Source organism: Sinocyclocheilus grahami, unplaced genomic scaffold (assembly GCF_001515645.1).
Source record: "Sinocyclocheilus grahami isolate Dianchi unplaced genomic scaffold, SAMN03320097.WGS_v1.1 scaffold76.1, whole genome shotgun sequence".
Lineage (NCBI taxonomy): Eukaryota > Metazoa > Chordata > Actinopteri > Cypriniformes > Cyprinidae > Sinocyclocheilus > Sinocyclocheilus grahami.
Window position 1 is genome coordinate 2,651,350 of NW_015505255.1, and position 21,698 is coordinate 2,673,047.

The 21,698-nt window shown below is 38.8% G+C and overlaps 1 protein-coding gene across 4 annotated transcripts in view; it reads left to right on the plus strand.

Annotated features, from left to right (window-relative positions):
* LOC107585996 (amyloid beta A4 precursor protein-binding family A member 2-like) overlaps positions 1 to 20,596 on the plus strand; it is a 90,310-nt gene extending 69,714 nt beyond the window's left edge. For 2 of the 4 annotated variants that reach the window (XM_016273207.1, XM_016273211.1), the window contains exons 7-14: positions 7,404 to 7,439; positions 8,494 to 8,580; positions 11,272 to 11,457; positions 14,152 to 14,331; positions 17,319 to 17,531; positions 17,785 to 17,904; positions 17,992 to 18,132; positions 19,048 to 20,596. In XM_016273207.1, coding sequence (XP_016128693.1) covers positions 7,404 to 7,439; positions 8,494 to 8,580; positions 11,272 to 11,457; positions 14,152 to 14,331; positions 17,319 to 17,531; positions 17,785 to 17,904; positions 17,992 to 18,132; positions 19,048 to 19,119 — 1,035 coding nt within the window. In that variant the 3' untranslated portion in view covers positions 19,120 to 20,596. Of the gene's footprint in view, positions 1 to 7,403; positions 7,440 to 8,490; positions 8,581 to 11,271; positions 11,458 to 14,151; positions 14,332 to 17,318; positions 17,532 to 17,784; positions 17,905 to 17,991; positions 18,133 to 19,047 lie in introns of all 4 variants that reach the window. The other 2 variants (XM_016273208.1, XM_016273210.1) reach the window with 2 other exon arrangements.
* Positions 20,597 to 21,698: the final 1,102 nt, after the last annotated feature.

The window sequence follows — 21,698 nt, forward strand, 5'->3', positions numbered from 1 at the left end:
TGTGTGTGTGTGTGTGTGTGTGTGTATGTGTATGTTAGACTGGCTTAATGTGTTTATGTAGTATGTTGGACTAGTTTAAGTGTTTATGTAGTTAATAAAACCTTACTTGTTTCACACTTGACGTGTTCATTGTTTACTCATAACCGGAGTCAATAATCATGCAGATTTATGTTACAAACTTATAGAATTGTACAGTAAGAAAGTTATTTCCTTTAACCAGGAAATTAACGTTCTTAGAATTGACAAGACGGTTGACCCTGAGTGGTCAGCTAAATATCTACAGTGGATCTAAAATATGAATAGTTAATTATAACTAGTTATGGTTAATTATTCATATTTCCCATGAGCTGATTCGCTACACAGGGGTAGTGCAGCCTGTTGTGTGCAGCCTGTTGTGTGCAACCCACTCGACACGGGAAAACCACTGCCGCTGAAGTGCCGTCCACCAGCACGAGAGCCCACGAAGAGCGTGCTTGACTGTAGTTTGTACTACTGTAGATACTTGGTCAGGAGCAGAACGATAGAACCGCTCGGCTCCGAAGCGAAAAGCTGAATATGTGCTGCATCTGCTGCCTACTTATACTCACGCTGTGATCAGCAGCAGCTGGATGCAATAATCGCATGCCAATGTGCATTGGTTCATTTAGTTTACACTCGAAGTAGATTGGTCTCTCTAAGCGAGATCCCAATTCGTCGGTCATCCGACGTGACGTTGAGAGTGACCGACTGAAAGGGAACCAAACAGTTGTTGGTCCCCGTTGACTTCTATAGTAGGGAAATAAATACTATGGAAGTCAATGGGGACCATCAACTATTTGATTACTAGCATTCATCAAAATATATTTTTTCTTATGTTCAACATAAGAAAAAAACTCATAGAGGTATGGAATGACATGAGGGTGAGTAAATTATGACAAAATGTTCATTTTGGGTGAACTTTTGCTTTAATTATTGGCCATAGTTGGCACTCCGTTGGGGCAGGAGGTAATGGATGAGTTGTCAGTCCTGTATTAGATGTTTTATGCCTTTCTGCACTCAGCAATGGGAATCCACACAGGCCATATGAGAAGCTGCTGTCCTAAATTAAATATGCTGTGCACGATGTGTCTCAAATCAGTTTCAGACTGCCTGGCTCCACTCATGCTTGATATACTTCAATTTAGCTTTTTCAGGACAGAAGCAGTTCCAGAGTAGTGCATCTGAATATAAGAAATGGAAATATGCAACTTTTTGCTGAGTAAGATTGTTTATTCTTGACAGGAGCATTTGTGAAGTTTATAATTACGGCTGTCTGGTCCTGTGGATACTTTGATGGTATCAGATGGTGAATGATTAGAGTATTCATGTTCCATGGAACAATAAATACCATTGTTTTGCCATGCACATGTCCAAAAAATGGTACCATAGTATTAGTGTGGTGAGGCATCAAATTTTGAACAAAAAGATAAGAAATCAATTTTAAATGCTTTGAAATGAGGTATTGCAATCCTTATCCTTACAAAGCAGAAGTCTTTTAAGAATAGTTTACATTGTTCCCTCTTGTATTGTATGTTATTTTAAGAAAAGACAGTTGTTGTAACTGCAGTGATGCTTCATTGCAGTCCTCCTGGTCAACAGCTGGCAGTTAATTTTACATGAGATGCTCCACAGAGGCCCACAAAGTTTCTCCACATTTAGAAACACATACCTGGGGCAAGGACAAGCACACATACCTACAGACACGCATACACACAATTTGTCAGCTGGGTGCACATAGACAGATGTTCAGCATGAAGGATTGGGAATGTGCCTCAGGACGGCAGGATCACTCACCTGTATCAGTGTAATACAGAGGTACTGTAAATGCAGGCCTCTGTCGTTCACTCTCACACGGCTACATACTGTACACCTGTCTGCCCAGTGTCTCTCAGATTCTAAAAGGAAAATCTTCAGGGTATGTTCCAATTGGACAGTAGAGTTCTGTGGAGTGGACTTTACAAGGTATTGGGCGATCTTAAAGGGGACCTATTATGCCTCTTTTTACAAGATGTAATACAAGTCCCCAAAATTTGTCTGAGAAGTTTCAGCTCAAAATACCTCACTAATTATTTATTATATCATTTTGCATATGCCTATTTTGAGTGGAAGCAGAAACACGCTGTTTTCATGCATGTCTCCTTAAATGCAAATGAGCTGCTGTTCCCCAATCCCCTTTTCCAGATTAGGGCTGTGCCTTTGCAGTTTATACCCCAGAGATCTCTGCCAAAAACATCTGTTTGGTTTTGATTATTATGTCTATCACACTGAAACATGTGATAACAGAAAGCCATATCAGTTCAAACTTTTGATATACAGTTTTCTGAGCACAAACATCCGAAGCAGGTGCACAGAAAGCGGCTGTCACGTGGCATGTGAGTACTAAACTAAGTTCTCTTTCATGTCTTGTTGCACTTAAATGATCAAAAACACACAAGTTTATGTTAAAACTTGGGCTGTCAGTCGATTAAAATTTTTTATCTAATTAATTACATGTGTCGATTAATTAATCTAATTAATCGCTAAATAAATTTGACTGCAAAAATACCCACAAAAAATTATTTAAAGCTGTTTTTGTGTTAAATTAGAAAGCATTAAGTAGACTTTACAAACTGCAGCTTTATAAAGAAATATTTGGTTTGATTCAACATAAAATCAACTACACATAAACATTTAGGTTACAACGTCCTAACATAAACTTTGGAACATAAAATAAGATCTTTTGAGAAATATTGCAGTATTTTTTGTTCATACAATGAAAGTCATTGGTAACTAAAACAGCTTTGTTACCAACAGTCTTTAAAATACCTTCTTTTATGTTACACAAAAGAAAGGTTTGAAACGACATGAGGGTGAGTAAATGATGACTATCCCTTTAATGTATTTTTATTATTATTTGTATTTTTTTTTTAATGAAATTATACTCTAAATAAGAAGCTAAATCTACCAACAGGTGGCGGTAAAAGTCTTTCATTCGATTCGCTCAAACGGCTCTCTTTATGAACGGGGCTTTGAATCATTGATTCACACGATTCGTTCAAAACGCGGATTCATTCAGAAACTAAACGCCGCTGTGTTGCTCGGAGATGCACAACAATTCTGCTATGGCTTTAAAGGTAATATGTTCTCTGCAAAAAGCACATAATATTGTGTTTAAAATATAACACAATATCAACTTCTAATTTACTGAACTGTTGTACAAAATCAATTTAAACTTGTGATATTCAGGACAAAATCAGCACTCGTGTGATACTGCTCTCGCTGCTCGTGTCATATTGTATGATATAAATACGAGACAAAAACTCATAAAGCATTTTTTGCACCAATATTTTGAATTTTAGAGCATAACTGCATTTATGGAGTTGTTGCCCTGCATCATATTTGTCAACAGTCAACTGTATGAAATGTAAGATGACTTACAAGTCTGGGGGCGGGGTCAGTGCGTTTACTGCGTTAAAATATTTTAATTGTGTTATTTTTTCATAATTAATTAATTAATTAAGTTAACGCGTTAAACTGGCAGCCCTAGTTAAAACATATACCAGGTACAAAAACACATATCTGTGAAGGTAAACATCATGTTTATATTAATCTGTCTGTTAAATGACAACGGCGTCTATACTGCTGTCTATGCTGTTAATATGACCAAAACAATTAAATAAAAGAGAAAATCACTCACTGTTCTGGACTGAATAACTTCTATAGCTTTAATAAAAAGAAATTTCTTACTTGAATACTGATTTTAAATGCTCTGGTGTACAATTCACAAGGGCACGCCAAAATTGGACAATAGAAAACTGGATAAAGGTTGCCTCATCTCGATTTCTGCTGTGACATTCAGATGGTACGGTCAGAATTTGCTGTAAACAACATGAAAGCATGGATCCATCCTGCTGTGTATCAGTGGTTCAGGCTGCTGCTGGTGGTCTAATGGTGTTGGGAATATTTTCTTGGCACACTTTGGGCCCCTTAGTACCAATTGAGTATTGTTTAAAAGCCACATATATAAAATAAATGTAATATTTATAGTCATTAATGTAATAATTTACAAGTTTCAGATGATGTCTGTGTTCCTAGGCCCTACAGAGCATTCCACATGAACACATTTTGTTTGGTGAACTGAACTTCAAAAGATATTCCCTGCTGAGTGAACACTGTATAGAGACCTTCTGAATCAGAACGCAGCTTCAGCTTCCACCCAAGCTTCTAGTGTTCTCGACCACCTTCTGTTCCCTTTGCCGAGGGCCAATCAGGTCATTTCTCTTGCCTGCCACCTTTAAAAGCCATTCAAAATGAAACCATGGCAATGCACTCTTTCCTTATCCTCTCTATCCCTGCAATTATTATGCGTCTAGATTTTTAAAAGTTGAGATGAGTTGCACAATCCTCCCTCCTTTCTCTCTTTTCCTCTGTTTCTCCTCCTTCCTTTCCGTATCTCCCTCACACACAACTCTGACATTCATGCACCCACACATCTGCTCTTCCACTCTGCAGATGATAATGTGTCTGTCCACATCTGAGTGAGCAGTATGTCAGCACAGAGCCTGAGGACAGTGTTTTTCTGTTTTTCACTTCTAAAGCAGTGATTTTCAACCAGGTGTACGCACACCCAGAGGGGAGGAGACAGTTCACTCATAAAATTGAATGGGAGAAATTGTGATGCTCAATATGGTAGCTTTAGGTTCCACCTACAGTTAAAAGGGCCTATTGTTTTTTTCTGTTTGTTTACTCTTGAATGTGCAACCATTAAAGGGATAGTTCACCCAAAAATGTTCAACCCTGAAAATGTACTTACCCTCAGCTGTCTAAGATGTAGATGAATTTGTCTTTTTCATCAGAATGGATTTGGAGAAATGTAGCATTACATCACTTTCTCACCAAATGATCCTCTGCAGTGAATGGGTGCCATCAGAACGAGAGTCCAAACAGCTGATAAAAGCATCACAACATTTGAACTTTTTGCTCTAATTTCTGGCCACAATATGAGTCCATCCCCCATTTTCCTCTCACATAAAAATCCACAGACATATTTGTTTAGGACTGTTTTGGTTTGTTTTTGCTTGTCAACAGTGCTTGACCTGTGCATATTTTTCTCCTGATTCAGATGAGACATATTTTTAACTGGAAGAAGTAATATTATTTATAGAAGACTCATATTTTAGCTGGAAGCAATGGTTTGAAATTAAAAATTTTGTTATGAATGTGCTTATAACAAATAGTTTTTCACTTCACAAGACATTAGTTTATGGATTGAAGTCGTGTGGATTATTGTGATGATTTTATCAGCTGTTTGGACTCTCATTCTGATGGCACCCATTCACTGCATAGGATCCATTGGTGAGCAAGTGATGCAATGCTAAATTTCTCCAAATCTGTTCTGAAGAAAAAAAAAACTAATTCATATACATTTTGGATGGCCTGAGGGTAGTAATTTTCAGCACATTTTTAGTTTTGGGATGAACTATTCCTTTAAGTGGACCAGCCTAAAATAAACAGTGTTACTGTTGTCGTTTGCATGGTTTGAGCCAAAGAAACACAATGATACCACTGGTTTCCAAAATATGCTATTGAATCAAGATCATACTGTAACACACAGGATATGCAAACACTGAACACAATGCAATTCTTAAAAACCCACAGTGTTTTGCCACTTTGGAAGTTCTCACTAGCGTTTGAGTTCACTTATGTGATATTTCATGCTAGTTTGTATGAGTTAAAAGGAACACATTTCTGATTTTTGTGTCAATGAAGAGGTACTTGATACATACTGATGGAGGTACATAAAATAAAAGGGTTGAGAAACACTGGGCATACCTCAGTCTGGCACCAGCATCTCACTCCTCCTCTGAAAAATAAGAGCAGTACCTAAGCCAACAAAATTACAGCACATTCTTTTGCACGCTGGCCAAGAAAGCAAGATGTAGCCATTTCTTTTGTTTTAGGCAAGAAACATAGGAAAAAAGCCTAATGTTTTATTGAAGTGTATCCCTGTAGCCTCCAGATTGATTTAGTATTTATGCAACATTCATTGCCCACATGTTCACGGTCTCATTTCCCCTTGACTTTCAAGCTCTTTCTCTCTTGTGCTGTTGATTTATCTCCTCTTTTCTCTCTCTCCTCTGCCAGTGGAGGATGAGGCATGTTGGCAGCAGAAATGACAGTAAAGGAGTAGTTGTGCTCATGATGCTCAGCCAGAAAGAGATGAGAGCAGTTCAAAGGATCATGCCCCAGTCAGGTGGAAGAAGGTAGAGAGAGAGGGAGAGACAGAAAGAGCTGATTGGGATCAGAATACTCTACACTCGACACTATCAGACTCATAATGAGTGGGCTCTTATGAGTGTCTATAGATAGAGGTATTTTTCCTCTTTCTAACCTTCTGTCTTTTATATATCTCTTGTTTATATTGCATGTTCATTATACAGTTTATGCAATCTTTTATAAATATTTGATAAAACCTAAATAGAATATTTAAAAAACACTAATTAAAATTATAAAAGTATATAGCCAATAACAGATAGAGATAGATCAAAAAAATAGATCAAGATAATTCAAAATATTTATAAATACTATATTATAAATTGTATATAAATAACACTAAAATTATGCCATTTAATTCCAGTCTACGAAAATATCATTTTACTGCTAAATTAAATAATATTATTTAAAACAATCATATTCTTTATATATTTTTCTTCCTCGGAAAACATTGTTAGTACATTGTCAATATCCTGCCATTTTCATGATGTGTTGTCGTTGAGGAAATCAAAATGCCCTTTTATTACAAATTTTCCTGTATGATTTTGTTGACGAGATTAACAATGTTGTACAGTAGAAAACATTGTACGGTATCCAGTCAGTCCACTATGACAGCTGCTGTTCTCCTTGCAGTCATAATATGGCAGATTGATAAACTGAGGCCTTAGGCTGCATTTGTTGTGAGATTCTGACAATGAATCTAGTGTCCGTGATAAATCGCACAACTATAACAATATGGCATTTATTGAAAGTAATGACTGCTTATGTTGAAAAAGGACTAACATATCTTATTGGATACAAATAGGCATTTTTCCTATCCTGTTGAGAAATGTCAATGCATAAAATAAGTTATTTTCTTTTTATGGCTTTCAATGTACAGTAATAGTTATTAAAGCCATATCTGCATGTCTTATGATTTGCTATCCATATGTATGTGTGCAGGGGGAGATGTTGCTGCATTCTGGGTTTGTTTGTGTTTGTGTACAAAGAACACACATGCAGTACATGGCATGCAGACTTTGTGTTTGGTTGTTTATATGTTTTTGCCTGTTTTAATGTTTTTTTTTTTACCTTCATGCCTTTTTGCTGCTCCCGTGTGTGACGACCCCTGTACTGTCCTGAACGTCTTCCAGAGGGTACAGAAGGCAGCCAAAATCAAGAAAAAGGCGGTGTGTAAAAAAAAGAAAAAGAAAAAAAAGAGAGAGATAGAGGAAGAACATGCCTTTTTTAACCATCTACTCCATGTCTGTGTTCATCATCTGTGCAGCTTTCATACGTTTTGGTTCATACCATGTGAATTGAAGCTTTAGATCCGGCTGTCTGGGATCTGTGAGGGCCTCTTAAATTCTAACTAACTATCAGCAAAGTAGCCACTTCTAGGCTGCAACTGAGTCACATAAACCTTTGAAGATATGGAGTCAAAATTTCAAGTTTTGCACAGACTGCACTGTTAACCCCGTATATAACATAGCTATAGTCATCCGTGTGTACTTCCATTTCTTATTGCAGTAACACAAAACAAAAGCAAGAATCTTAGCAGAAATGTACGGACAGGTAAATGATTGGCACTCTGAGACAGCCTGACAGCTGGTTAAGTGTTGCCACTGTGTCATTTTACTTACCCGTCTGTCTTTGCATCACCCTGCACTCCACCTCACTACACCGAATGGGTCTCGCTCTTTTTTCTCTTTCACTCGCTCTCTAGTGTCAATCATCTCATTACTTCAAACCTCTGCATGTCTTCTACTTTTCACAGGGGGCTGTATACCCAGTGATTATTTGTCTCTTAGCCTGATTACCTCACTGGGTTTCTCAGTTATAGGCTTTAAAGTTTTTTGAAAAATGTTTTGATTTTGCGGCGCACTTAGTCACCATTGCCCAGCAGTAATCAATTATTAATTGGACAGGCTAGCGATAACCAATGCAGTTTCACATTTCCAATCCATATGTTCTTTGCACCTGAGCATACCATATTGTTTCCTATTTGGGCTATTAATGATGCAATTTACAGAGGTTAAGCATAGCCCTCCCATGTGGACAAGCTTATGCTAGTGCATGATTTATGAATAAGCATTTAAAATGCTTTCATTAGGGGTTTGAGAGGTAGTGCCTTTTCTTCAGGTCTTCTCATGAGCCATTGTGATTTATGGCATTGTGACCTCTTGGCGGTCAAGGGTAGTTTTTCATATTTTTGTTATTGTTTTTTTTCTTTTTTGTCAGCAGAGTCCAGAGGGAGACGTTCAGACTTTGACGGAGGTAGATCTTTTCATCTCAACTCAAAGGATCAAAGTGCTCAATGCAGACACCCAGGTGAGTTCATGCGGCTGCCTGGTGATACAGGTTTTAAAATAAAATCGGAAAAGAAAAAAAAAGTAAGAGGAAATAGAAGCACATTAAGCCATTAACTGACAGCTGCACTAATGGTTAAGCATAAGCAGATATGAACAAATAAGCCCCAAATAAGCAAACAAATAATGCCCAAAGTGGTTTAATATCCCTGCTGCTTGTTTTCTTCATTTATATATAAAGTCAATAAAAATGTTAATATGTTTTGTTATACTATACATGCTCTCAACTGTTCTTTTATATATATGCAAGTGAACAACGCATTATAGTGCCATCCCAAAGAGGCACAAAATCACTTTCACAGAACTGCCCAACTCAATCCGAACAGAAAGCCATCTTCAAGAAACGGCTAAAAACACATATCTTCCATCTACACTTGACTCTCTAACACTAGCATTCTATTTCTATTTTATCTGCCTGTCTTTTTATTTATTAAAAAAACACTAACAAACTTGACCCTCTAACACTTGCACTGTCTATTCCATTATATTCTAACTACTTGTTTTCTTCTTATTTAAAAAATGACCCTATAACACTAGTGTTCCCTATTAATTTTCTATTCTATCTACTTGTTTTCTTTTTATTTATTTATCCTTGCTATGTGTACTCCATTAGGCTAACAGAGACTTGTCATAGCACTTACATATTATTGCTCTTTTGTTGGTTTTGATTGCTTCTATTGTCCTCATTTGTAAAGTGTCTGCTAAGTGACGCTGCAATATCACAAAGAGTGAAAAATTTAAGGGGGTCTGAATACTTTCCGTACCCACTGTATACTGTTGTTGTTATTGAGGCAGAATGGCCTAAATCTGAATTCTCATAGAGAATTAGAGTATACATTATAAATTATAAATCATACTTGAAGAAAAGGAGATCATTCATATTTGGATTGGGGAAATATTTATGCAAAGAGAATGCTCAGATATGATATATTACATAACCTTTTGTTACATAACTGACATAAAACACGTAATGTGTGTGTGTGTGTGGAGAGAAGAGATGTGCATATGATCAGGCTTGTAGACAGTTGCTAGTGATGGAGAGCTTAATGATGGTTATAGGCTTTGTGCTTAATCTCCAGCTGCACATTTTACACATGCTGTATAGTCAACAGTTCCTCCTTTTCCACACTAGTGTTACGGTAAGCATAAGGTAAGAAGAGCTACATGCTGTTTTAATGGTACATTTAGTACCCTGGTACTGAGTAACATCGCTGTGTGAAAGTTGCTGCGATTATGTGTATGAGTTCTGAGTGAACAGCAGTGAGTGGGCAGGCTGGCACAGAGATTTCATTATGTGCTGCAATGCAGTGCCAGTCCTCACCCTGCCTGTCACATCTCACGGTGAGTCTGTATTGCCTGTTACAGATTCATTACAGTGCCTTCAAGGTTGTATTGATACTCCTCAGACATTCAAAGTACCCTGTAAGACTGAAACTTTTAGATTTAATTCAGCCCAATCTGCTTAGCACACAGAATCCATTCAAACTTTACTTAATAAAATGTACTATTGAAGTTTCATAATAACTTAGTTACAATGATAGAATATTCAGCATTCAAAATATAACTGATAGTGATGCCATCATTGTAAGATTTGCGTTTAGTTTTTTTTATTGCATATTTTTGCATATTAAATTATGATTTATCTTTTCTTTCTTGCTTCTGTTTTACCATATCACCTTTACATTGACTACTAGGCTGGTAATAGATTACTTGGCTGCATGTAAATAGAGCTAATAACTATGTGTGGATTCTGGTGCACAGCCAACTGAAAACAAAACAGATTCTTTGTGTCATGACAATGACAAAGCATCTCGGATGCAGCATTTCAGTAACACAAAGTAAAAGCCTAAAACATAACCTTACCTCAAACACTGTTCTTTTCACTGGTATTTTCATAATGTAACCTGGGTGTTATTATCGAATAGCAGAGGAAGCTTTTTCAGCTCTGCGTATCTGCAAGCCGTATATAAGATATATGCATTGAAAGAAAGGGTTATTTATAAAAATGATCCTAGTACTGATAGATTGAGCTTCATGGGGTCTTTGAAGTAAACATGTCACATATTATGCTCCTATAATTTAAAGAAGAGCTGCAGCAAAATGAAAAATGAAAATCCCACACATGACCTTTGTGTGCATTGAATTGAAATGCTGCATGAATTTCCTGTGCTCTGGATCATTAATTCTTTCAGCTCTCTGATGATTTATGACCTTTTTGTTTGTATATGAAATAGAGTGCATGCCGTACATGCTGTTTCGTGTGCTGCTCATTCAGACTCATGGAATATCGAATGTAGTACAATCAGAACAGCATCTAAGTTATTTTAGTGAGTGCAATTTCAAGGTCATGGCTGTAACTTTACTGTTTAAAGATCTGGGTTAACCCAAGGCTGTAAGCTTGTAGCTTGAAACAGATCTTCCTGAAGGAGATTCATGAATAAGAGCCTTCCAGAAACCCACTGTGCATTCTTAACCCCAGGTTGCATCTGGAGGCTGTCCCTAAGAAAATATAATGTAAGCCCATTTGGATAAGAAAGTCAAGCTCAATGGGCTTAAAACACAGCCTTAACTCTAAGTCTGGTGTAATGTGTTGGAAGGTGTTGCCACAGAAGGCTAAGAAGTAATTGTGGTGACTCTCTTGTTTGTTTTATAGGAGACCATGATGGATAACGCTTTGCGTACCATCTCATACATTGCTGACATCGGGAACATTGTGGTTCTGATGGCAAGACGCCGCATGCCCCGCACCGCCTCACAGGACTGCATCGAGACGACCCCTGGAGCCCCCGAGGCCAAGAAACAGTACAAAATGATATGCCACGTATTTGAGTCCGAGGATGTAAGTGTGAATCATTTTGTTTCCTTTTTATAATCCATACGCATACCAGTCCAAAGTTTGGACAAAAATAAATTGTGCCCACTTAAGAAATTGTGCGGAAATATGACTTTCTTTTATAGAACTAAATTGTAACTTTTTTCAGTTATTTATTTATTTGATCATTTATTAATTTATTTTTCATATGTAAGTTGGAATAGATGGTGAAGGAAAAACAGAGTACATGTGATCAGCATACATGGGAACAATCTGAATATCTTAAGTGTTAATCTAATATGTAAAATTGTCCAAACATTTAATTTGCATATATACACTACTGCATAAAGTTTGGTTTCAGTAAAACTTTTTTTTTAAAAGATATCTCTTATGCTCACCAAGGCTGCATTTATTTGATCAAAATACAGTAAAAACAGTACTATTGTGAAATATTATTACAATTTATAATAACTGTTTTGTAATTATGTAATTTATTCCTGTTATGGTAAAGCTGAATTCTCAGCAGACATTACTCTACTTTCAGTGTCACCTGATCCTTCAGAAATCATTCTAATATGCCGATTTGGTGCTCAAGCAGGCTAACATTTCTTATTATTATTAATGCTGAAAAGAGTCATGCTGCTTAATATTTTTGTGGATACTGAAATACATTTCTTTCAGGATTCTGTGATGAATAGAAAGTTTTTTTTATTTTAGATTACATTACAAATGTCTACTGTTTTGATTAATTTGCTGCATTCTTGCTGAATTCAAGTATTCATTTCTTTAAAAATTACTGACCTCAAACTTTTGAACAGTAGTGTATACACAGAATGCGAGCCATTATTTAGCTGAAGCTCAGGTTTAGATTCACCTGAGGTTGATAGAATAGCCTCAAAAGTAACCCTGGCTGCAGCTTTACATAATCCTGTTCTAATGGACCTACTTTTCTCTCCTCTACAACACTCTCCTCTGCATTGCAGTTGTTCCTCACTCATGCTGTCTAATTACACTCTTTGATGTTTCAGCCAATGAGTGTGTGCGTGTCTGTGTGTGCGCCTACAAATGAGTCATTTCTAGAGCCTTTATTTTTCATCTCAGTTATCTGCTTAGCAGTGCCACACAATTTATCATGTCATATAAGTTATCATCCTAAATTTTGATAACTTTGCTTTGTTCCTCCTTTGGGGCCCATATAAATCAGTCGGTTCTCCGGCAGTCTGATCACTGCTGGTGTGTTTTTTCTTTGTGACTGATTTAGATGCTCAACTCCCTGAATATTCCTGAAGCAGCCATGTTTCCAGTGAAAATCAAAGCCAGCACACATGTTGGGATGTTTCATTATTAATGGTATGACCCCTACCTGTGCGCACGTCGCCTGAGGGGTACTGTTAAATCAGAAAACAGCCACACTCATTAGCGAAGGGAGTGAACCTTTTTTCCACTGCGCCTCTTTAGCATTCTAGTGCCGACAGTCTGATATAATAGCCTTAATCCAGCAACATTTCTACTTCCATGGAAGATTATTCACTAAGATTTGAATAAGGTTGCAGTGCTTGTAATAGGCCAGTGTATTCACATTTCTCAGTGAGCACTACTGTAGCACCAGCGTCACAGTGTCTTCAAAGACGACAGCTGGTGGTTATGGAAACCGTTCCAAAACGTAAATCTGTTCTAGAGTGAGAAATCAATGGACAATAATACACTGTGAGTGAGCAGATTCACAAAATATCAAATCAATGAAGTGAAAAAATGACACAGTGTTCATCTGCTGCATTGATTTGCGGTATATAAATGTTTTTCAGTTATTGCCAAAAGCACAGAAGCTTTTATGCAGAACCGCTAATGTGCTTCTAGGCCAGAGGAGAGCTGGCCCTCTGATTGAGCTTGGTTTCTCCTGAGGTGTTTTTCAACTGATGGAGTTTTGGTTCCTTGCCATTGTTGCCTTGCTCAGTTGGGGCTTAAAATATTATTGATTTGACTGCAATGACACTATTGGTTGAGAACAAAACTTGGACCGAATTGAGCTGGATAATAACACTATTGTCTTCTTTAGAGCTGCTTTATAGCAGATTTGAATTTGTTTCAGAACTGATTAAATTTGCAACATCAAAACTGTTATTGGACTGAATTGAGTCAATATTGAACTGACTTGACCTGAATAGTGACACTATTGTCTTCTTTAAAGTTGCTTAATTGTTGTATTGAGTTCGTTTCATAACTGATGAATTTTGCAACATTGACACTGTTATTGAACGAAATTAAATCAACACTGATCTAAACTTGGCTGAATAATGGGAATTTTGAATTCTTTAGAGCTGCTTTATCAAATTTGTTTCATGACAGATGAACTTTGCAACTCAACACTGTTATTATAATAAACTGAATCAACATTGAACTTACTTGAGCTGATGACACTATTGTCTTATTTAGAGCTGCTTTATGGATGAAATTGAACTGGTTTCATAACTGGTGAATTTTGCAGCATTCACACTGCTATTTTCTGTATTACTTTGAAGCTGTTTTTAAACAATCTATTTTGCATAAAGATAAATGTGACTTGACTTGCTTTTGTCTTTAAAAGGCTCATAATTAAAGATATGTGAAATGATTTAGTTCTGTTTATATATAGCATGTAACCAATTTATAATTAATGGCAAATGTATACATGAATTGATTTTTGCGGTTGTTTCACCTGGTTTTCTTCTCCAACATGTGCAGGCCCAGCTCATAGCACAGTCCATTGGTCAGGCATTCAGCGTGGCCTACCAGGAATTCCTCAGAGCCAATGGAATCAACCCAGAGGACCTGAGCCAGAAAGAGTACAGCGACATCATCAACACACAGGAGATGTACAATGATGACCTCATCCACTTCTCAAACTCTGACAACTGCAAAGAGGTCAGCAGCCAGACTCTTTCTTCTCTATTAAGAGTTCTCTTTGTGTTAGAACACAGCTGACCCAGCACACTGATGCTTTTCTGCTCAATACAAGGGGGACTACTAGAAAGCAGTGGACAGTGATGACGGACAGCAGTACTTTCGTTTGATGAAAAAAAACAAAAACAATTTTTGAGCTAGTTTCTAAAGCATCCGTTGAACTTAGGTATCCAAAAATGAAAATTGTCATCATTTATTCACTTTCCAAACCTGTAAGAATGCTGAACCCAAAAGAAGATATTTTGAAGAATGCTGGTAACCAAACAGTTGCTGGTCCCCTTTTGACTTCCATTTTTTTCCTCCATACTATAAAAAATAGGGAACAGTAAATGTTTGATTACTTAAATTCTTCAAAATATCTTTATTTATGTTAAACAGAAGAAAGAAACTCATACAAGTTGGAAAAAACATGAAGGTGAGTAAACGATGACAGAATTTTTAACCATCCCTTTAAAATGTAGCTTTTATAATGGCTTACATAAAGGATTTAACATAGTGTTGTGTTTATAGTCAGTGGCGGCTGGTGCTTTTCAGAAGTGTGAAAGCACAGATGTCACTTAATAGAAAATTGTGTACTCAGATCATTTTAGGTGTCTATATATGATGTTGAAATTAAAGGATTAGTTCACTTCTGAATTAAAATTTCTTCATAATTTTCTCACCTCCATGTCATCCAAGATGTTCATGTCTTTCTTTCTTCAGTCGAAAATAAATGAAGGTTTTTCTCTATATAGTGGACTTCAGTGGGGTTCACTGGGTGGAAGGTCCAAATTGCAGCTTCAAAGTGTTCTACACGATCCCAGACGAGGAAGGGTCTTATCTAGTGAAACGATTGGTTATTTAAAAAAAAAAATTACAATTTATATACTTTTTAACCGACAGGGTGTGAAGCTTGAGCGGAGCCGACAGGGCGTGAAGCTTGAGCGGAGCCGACAGGGCGTGAAGCTTGCGCTTGGGCGGAGCTGAAAGGGCGTGAAGCTTGAGCTTGGGCGGAGCCGACAGTGCGTGAAGCTTGGGTGGCTCCGACAGGGCGTGAAGCTTGGGCGGCGCCACCCAAGCTCCTTGCCTTGACAGGGCGTGAAGCTTGCGCTTGGGCGGAGCCGAAAGGGCGTGAAGCTTGAGCTTGGGCGGAGCCGACAGGGCGTGAAGCTTGGGTGGCGCCGACAGGGCAAGGAGCTTGGGCGGCGCCGGCAGGGCAAGGAGCTTGGGCAGGGCACCATGCTCTAGGGAGGCCTCCCGGCCTTGAAGGACGGAAGAAGCCTTCTTCCTCCTCCTCCTCCGTTTCCGAGAGGGTGGCACTGCAGCTTCGTCTGCCGCCTCCGGGGGCGCTGCAACCTCTTCGGCCACCACCGGGAGCGCTGCAGCTCCATCGGCCGCCCCCGGGGGCGCTGCAACCTCTTCGGCCACCACCGGGAGCGCTGCAGCTCCATCGGCCACCTCCGGGGGCATTGCAACCTCTTCGGCCACCACGGGGGGCGCTGCAGCTTCATCGGCCACCTCTGGGGACGCTGCAGCTTCTTCGGCCACCTTCGGGGGTGCTGCAGCCTCTTTGGCCACCTCTAGGGGTGGCGAGGCGGACCGGTAGGTGGTGTGAGCCCATTCTCCGCTGAGTCCCCATGTTGGCTGATCCGTTCTGTCACGGTGCGTGCGGGGAGATGAAGCGAGGACTCAAGTGCAGGAGAAATGAGAAAGGCTGACGTCCCAAGTGGGAGTTTTGAGATACTGGGGGAGTTTTTATGACCCTTTGTGTGAAGGCATGGTACTTTGCAAATGGAACTTGAATCGAAATTACTAAAGATTCTCAGGACACTAATATATTTCCTATGTACTGTAAGGGAAACAATTTAGCTCAAAGGGAATCATTTAAGATTTTATAGGGAACGCCACCAATAATATGTAAGGGCATTAGGACAGAATCACTGTTTTACGGCTGATCAGCAGTGATTTTCCCTGCTCACATTCCATTAGGTCGTAAATGTATCTGGTGTCAGGGTTGCCATGGTAACCAGGGGGGGCCTGGTGTCGTTGCAGACATCCAGTTTATTGGGTGAGGGGACTGTGACGATTTGTTAATCTAATGAATAACTGATTTGTTAAATCAAATGAAAAATTGGTCCAGACGCTACAATAATAAAAATGAAACAAAAACAAACTCAAACCACCCCGAGGGGGAAAAACAGACAGGCAGGCCGAAAGCTGCACCACATGCAGACATGAAACACACACAATGAGAAATGACGGATCAGCACAGGATGACAGACACCAGGAGAATAAATAGGAACCAAATGAGGAGGCTAACGAGGGAGACACAGGTGGAGCAACTTAAACAATAACGAGGTAACAAGATGGGCGGGGCAAGACAATAGACAGGAGAGAGCACATGGCAACAGACAACACAACACAAGCCATGTGCTCACCGAACACAGTCATCTGGTGGCCCTCCTGGGCACACCCGCTGAAGACTGTGAGAATATTAGAAGGATTTCTGAAGGATCATGTGACTGGTAAAAATTTGCCATCACAGGAATACAATACATTTTTAAATATATGAAAAAAGAAAACTGTTATAATAATGTTTGAACAAATTTCTGTTTTCACTGTATTTTTGATTAAACAAATGAAGTGGTGAGCATAAGTGACTTAAATATTAAAAAATCTTACTAATCCCAAACTTTTACATGGAAGTGTCTAGATTATTTGAACAATAACTAATGTCACTGCCATATTTTAATCTGAGGCCAAGGGACCACATTTCCAAGGCTGTTCTCTATAACACATACTGTACACTAAAGGTGAAGATTGTGCTATTTTGAACCCCCATGCTGTCAGTCTCATTTAAAATGGTTTCCTTAATTGCTTTGTTCTTTTATGGCCTTTTATTGGCAATCAACCCCAATCCCTTGCCTATGCCTCTCTCTGACTCTCTCTGTCTCTCTCTCCTCCCACAGTTGCAGCTGGAGAAGCAGAAGGGGGAGATTCTGGGCATAGTTATTGTGGAGTCTGGCTGGGGCTCCATTCTGCCCACCGTCATCCTGGCCAACATGATGAATGGAGGCCCTGCCGCCCGTTCTGGGAAGCTCAGCATCGGTGACCAGATCATGTCAATCAACAACACCAGCCTGGTGGGGCTTCCTCTCGCCACCTGTCAGGGAATCATCAAGGTGTGCAGAGGGGTTGGGCTGTCACAGTGCGCGGTGGGCCGAATCTATGAATCCATCTGTGTTATTCTGAGTAGCTGGTTATTAAGGGTCTGTGGTTTAGGGCTGCTGAACCACCACAGGGCAATCGATAAAGTGCTTGCAAAGGCAATGCAATCTTCATCTCCTATTGTTACGATCCCCATGTAATAATACAGTGCAGGTGAGATCGCATTGAGTAATATAATCACATGTATGTTTTGTATATCTCCATCAGGGCCTGAAAAATCAGGTGCAGGTGAAGCTAAACATCGTGAGCTGCCCTCCTGTAACCACAGTTCTCATTAAGAGACCAGACCTCAAATACCAGCTGGGTTTTAGTGTGCAGAATGGCATTGTGAGTATGGAGAAACAGGAAGTCTGAAATAAAGTATCAACACCTCTTTGTTACTATTAAGTCCAACTTTTGTTTTTTGCTCCTCAGATCTGTAGTCTAATGCGAGGAGGGATCGCAGAGAGAGGAGGCGTGCGGGTTGGTCATCGTATTATTGAGATAAACGGCCAAAGTGTTGTGGCCACGGCACATGAGAAAATCGTCCAGGCTCTCTCCAATTCTGTCGGCGAGGTAAGTCCTATATAATACAGTATATTCTACCATTCGAAAGTTTGTTTTTTTACGTTTATGAAAGAAGTCTATTATGCTCATCAAGGCTGCATTATTTGAAAAAAATACAGTACAAATAGTAATATTATAAATTATTTATAATTTATATATCTGTTTTCTATTTGAATATAGTTATTATTTTAAAATGTCGTTTATTCCTGTAATGGCAAAGCTGAATTTTTACTAGCCATTACTCCAGTTTTGAGCGTAACATGATCCTTCCGAAATCATTTTAATGTGCCGATTTGGTGTTTAAAAAACATATCTTATTATTATCAATGTTGAAAGCAGTTGTGCTACTTAATACTTTTGTTGAAACCATGATTTGGGATTCTTCAATGGGTATAAATTTAAACAGAACAGTTCTTATTTTAAATCAAATTTATTTGGTAACATTGAGGTCTAATTGGTTGCTTATTAATAGTTAGTAAGGTAGTTGTTAGGTTTAGGTATTGGGTAGGCATAGGGGTGTAAAAAATGGTCACGCAGAATATGTGCTTTAGAAGTACTAATAAACAGCCAGTATGTTAATAATAGAATTGGTCCCTATAGTAAAGTGTTACCCATTATGAAAGTCTTTACTGTCACTTTTGATCAATTTATTGCATCCTTGCTAAATAAAAGTATTAAAAGATCCTACTCACCCCAATCTTTCAAACAGTAGATTATATTAAAAGATATAATAAATAATGTTAGTAGAATAATATATTGGAGATCCTCCAATTCGTTGGTATCGACGTGATGTCTGTTCCCTCCTTCAGGGAACGAGGGTTACATACATGCACGTAACCGAGATGTTTAGTGGAATAATACATAGTATATTAATGCTATTAATGCTTTTTAGTAAAAAAAAGATCTTTCTTTGTTCTGCAACAGATACACATGAAGACTATGCCAGCTGCCATGTTTAGACTCTTAACTGGACAGGAGACTCCTATGTATATATGATCTGAGGTGGACTTCAGCTGAGATACACAAATCTGGGCACTGGGAAATGTCTGAATGCAGCAGTCACCTTTCTCCTTTTATCTTCACCAAAAATAACTCCCATCACTCTTGCTGTCTGCTAACGTTACTTAAGAGATATGGTGTGTCATTACTGCATAGTGTGGATTATTTTTGATTTGCCACGTCTGCTCTTGGGTGTGTGCATAGTCAGATGAAAATGGAGTCGATGCATCTCAAGTCCTTTCTACGTAATGAAAGGGGGGCTTTGTACACTTGATTTTGATGCCACTCTTTGTTTAATTTATTTACAATTACATACATGTGGACATTGTTGGAGAGATGCAAATTTGTTTTGTAAATATGTAATCGTTATATCAATATCAGAAAGGAATGGAAAAGCCAGAGTGAGAAGTCCAGACAGAAGCCCAAAACATCAAGCGACCATTCCAGAATGTTTGTTTGTTATGACTTTTTTTTTATAAACGTAATATATTGGATAATATACTTAATCCAGTTATCATTGAATTTTACATTTATTCAAATCAAATGCACACTGAATCAGTACACGTCCCTTACATATAAATAACTGGACTTACTGCAGTAAATGTGGCAAATAATTATGTAGCATGACACTTTTTTTTCCTTTTTTTTAAATATGCTCAATAAGTACATATAATACATACTCCAGACTCATCGTACAGTGAACTTTGCAAGACTGACTAGTATCAGCAGGGACTTTATCAACAAAGGAGAATCTTTTTACATCGCCAGCCTTCATTAATGGAAAAATGTCATCTAGTGGGCATTAAAGACTGAGCAAATTTTGAGAGTAGTTTTTTACATACAAGCAAGCGAATCTTTTGTAAAATGCTATATGTAAACAATTTCTGGACTTCTCCCATGCTGTAATAATCAAAACATTCTCTTGCCATGCTGTAAATGAAGTTTGTTTCAAACACAAAAGTTTATTTTTTACGTGTGCTTTTTTGTGTATGCCCAGCTGCAACTCATTCGAGTCAGTGGTGAATGTAATAGTGTTGTTAATAGTGCGTCCACTTCCTTAAGCAGTATTAGAATGTCTGTACATAAACGTTTACCTTGTTTAGTACTTGTGTCCATGTAGGAATCACTGTTAGTCCCATTGTATCTTTGTGAGGCTTTGGCCTTGGGATAATAAGACACTGTGACCAAAAGCCTTACCGCCGCGTAAGAAAGCTTAAAATTGTAATAAAAAAAAAGACATGAAACAGCTAATAATACATGAACATGAATACCTGTCTGCATGCATCTTAAAATGACACAATGGCAAAATAACAATAAAGTGTAATATAAGCCCTTCATGTTGTTTTACCTTTGATTCCCTGGCAATTTATTTGGGAACTAAAGAAATGCTTGAAGCCTGAGTGGGTCATACAACCTGGAAGCTTGAGTCAAAATCCATGCCAACCTGCTTCTAACAGTGGCCAGCTTCCAAAACTTTAAAGGGGTCATATGATGCGATTTCAAGTTTTCCTTTCTCTCTGGAGTGTTACAAGCTCTTGGTGCAAAAAGAAGATCTGTAAAGTTGCAAAGACTAAAGTCTCAAATCCAAAGAGATATTCTTTATAAAAGTTAAGAGTCAGCCACACCTACCTAAAACGGCTCGTTCTAACACGCCCCCACATATCTACCTCACTATGTGGAAATATTAGCATAATACCGCCCAAATGTGCACGCAAAGAAAGAAGGCGTGGTTTCAGGAACAGCAGTCATGTTGATGCAGCCATGTCAGGGAGACGCTGTGTTTCAGTGGGAAAGCAAAAGCACTGAAAAAGTCGCAAGAAATTCAGAACCTGGCAGACTGCAATAACACTCAAGGCTTTTACGATGCCTTAAAAGCACTGTATGGCCCCAGGAAATGGGCGATCGCCCCAGTTCGATCAGCTGATGGGTCCACGCTTTTTAAGAACCGCCACGAGATTCTTGCACGTTGGGCAAATTATTTTGAGAGTCTCTTCAACCACACCAACCCTGCTGATCCACATATCCTGGATAATCTGCCAGACCTGCCCCCAACCATGCACCTGAACTCCGGCAAGCCATTGCAGGGCTGAAGAACAACAAATGCGCTGGACCCGATGGAATCCCTGCAGAGGTTTTCAAACACGGAGGATACATCCTCACACGCCGTCTCCATTTCCTGATCCAAAACATCTGGGAACATGGGTCCCTCCCACAGGACTGGAAGGATGCTAACATCGTGGTAATTTTCAAGCAGAAAGGAGACAGAGCAGTCTGCGGTAAAAGCCGCGGGATATCTCTCTTATCCATCGCAGGGAAAGTACTGGCCAAGATCATGCTCAGCAGATTGGTCGAGCACATCTCGGAGGCTGTGCTTCCGGAAACTCAGTGTGGCTTCCGGAAGTCCAGATCCACGACAGACATGGTTTTTGTCTTGAGGCAGCTGCTGGAGAAGAGTCGAGAACAGCACAAAGACCTTCACGTAGCATTCATCGACCTCAGCAAAGCTTTTGACACCATCAACCGTGAACTGCTCTGGAGAAACCTCTCCAAACTTGGGGTACCACCCAAGTTTCTTA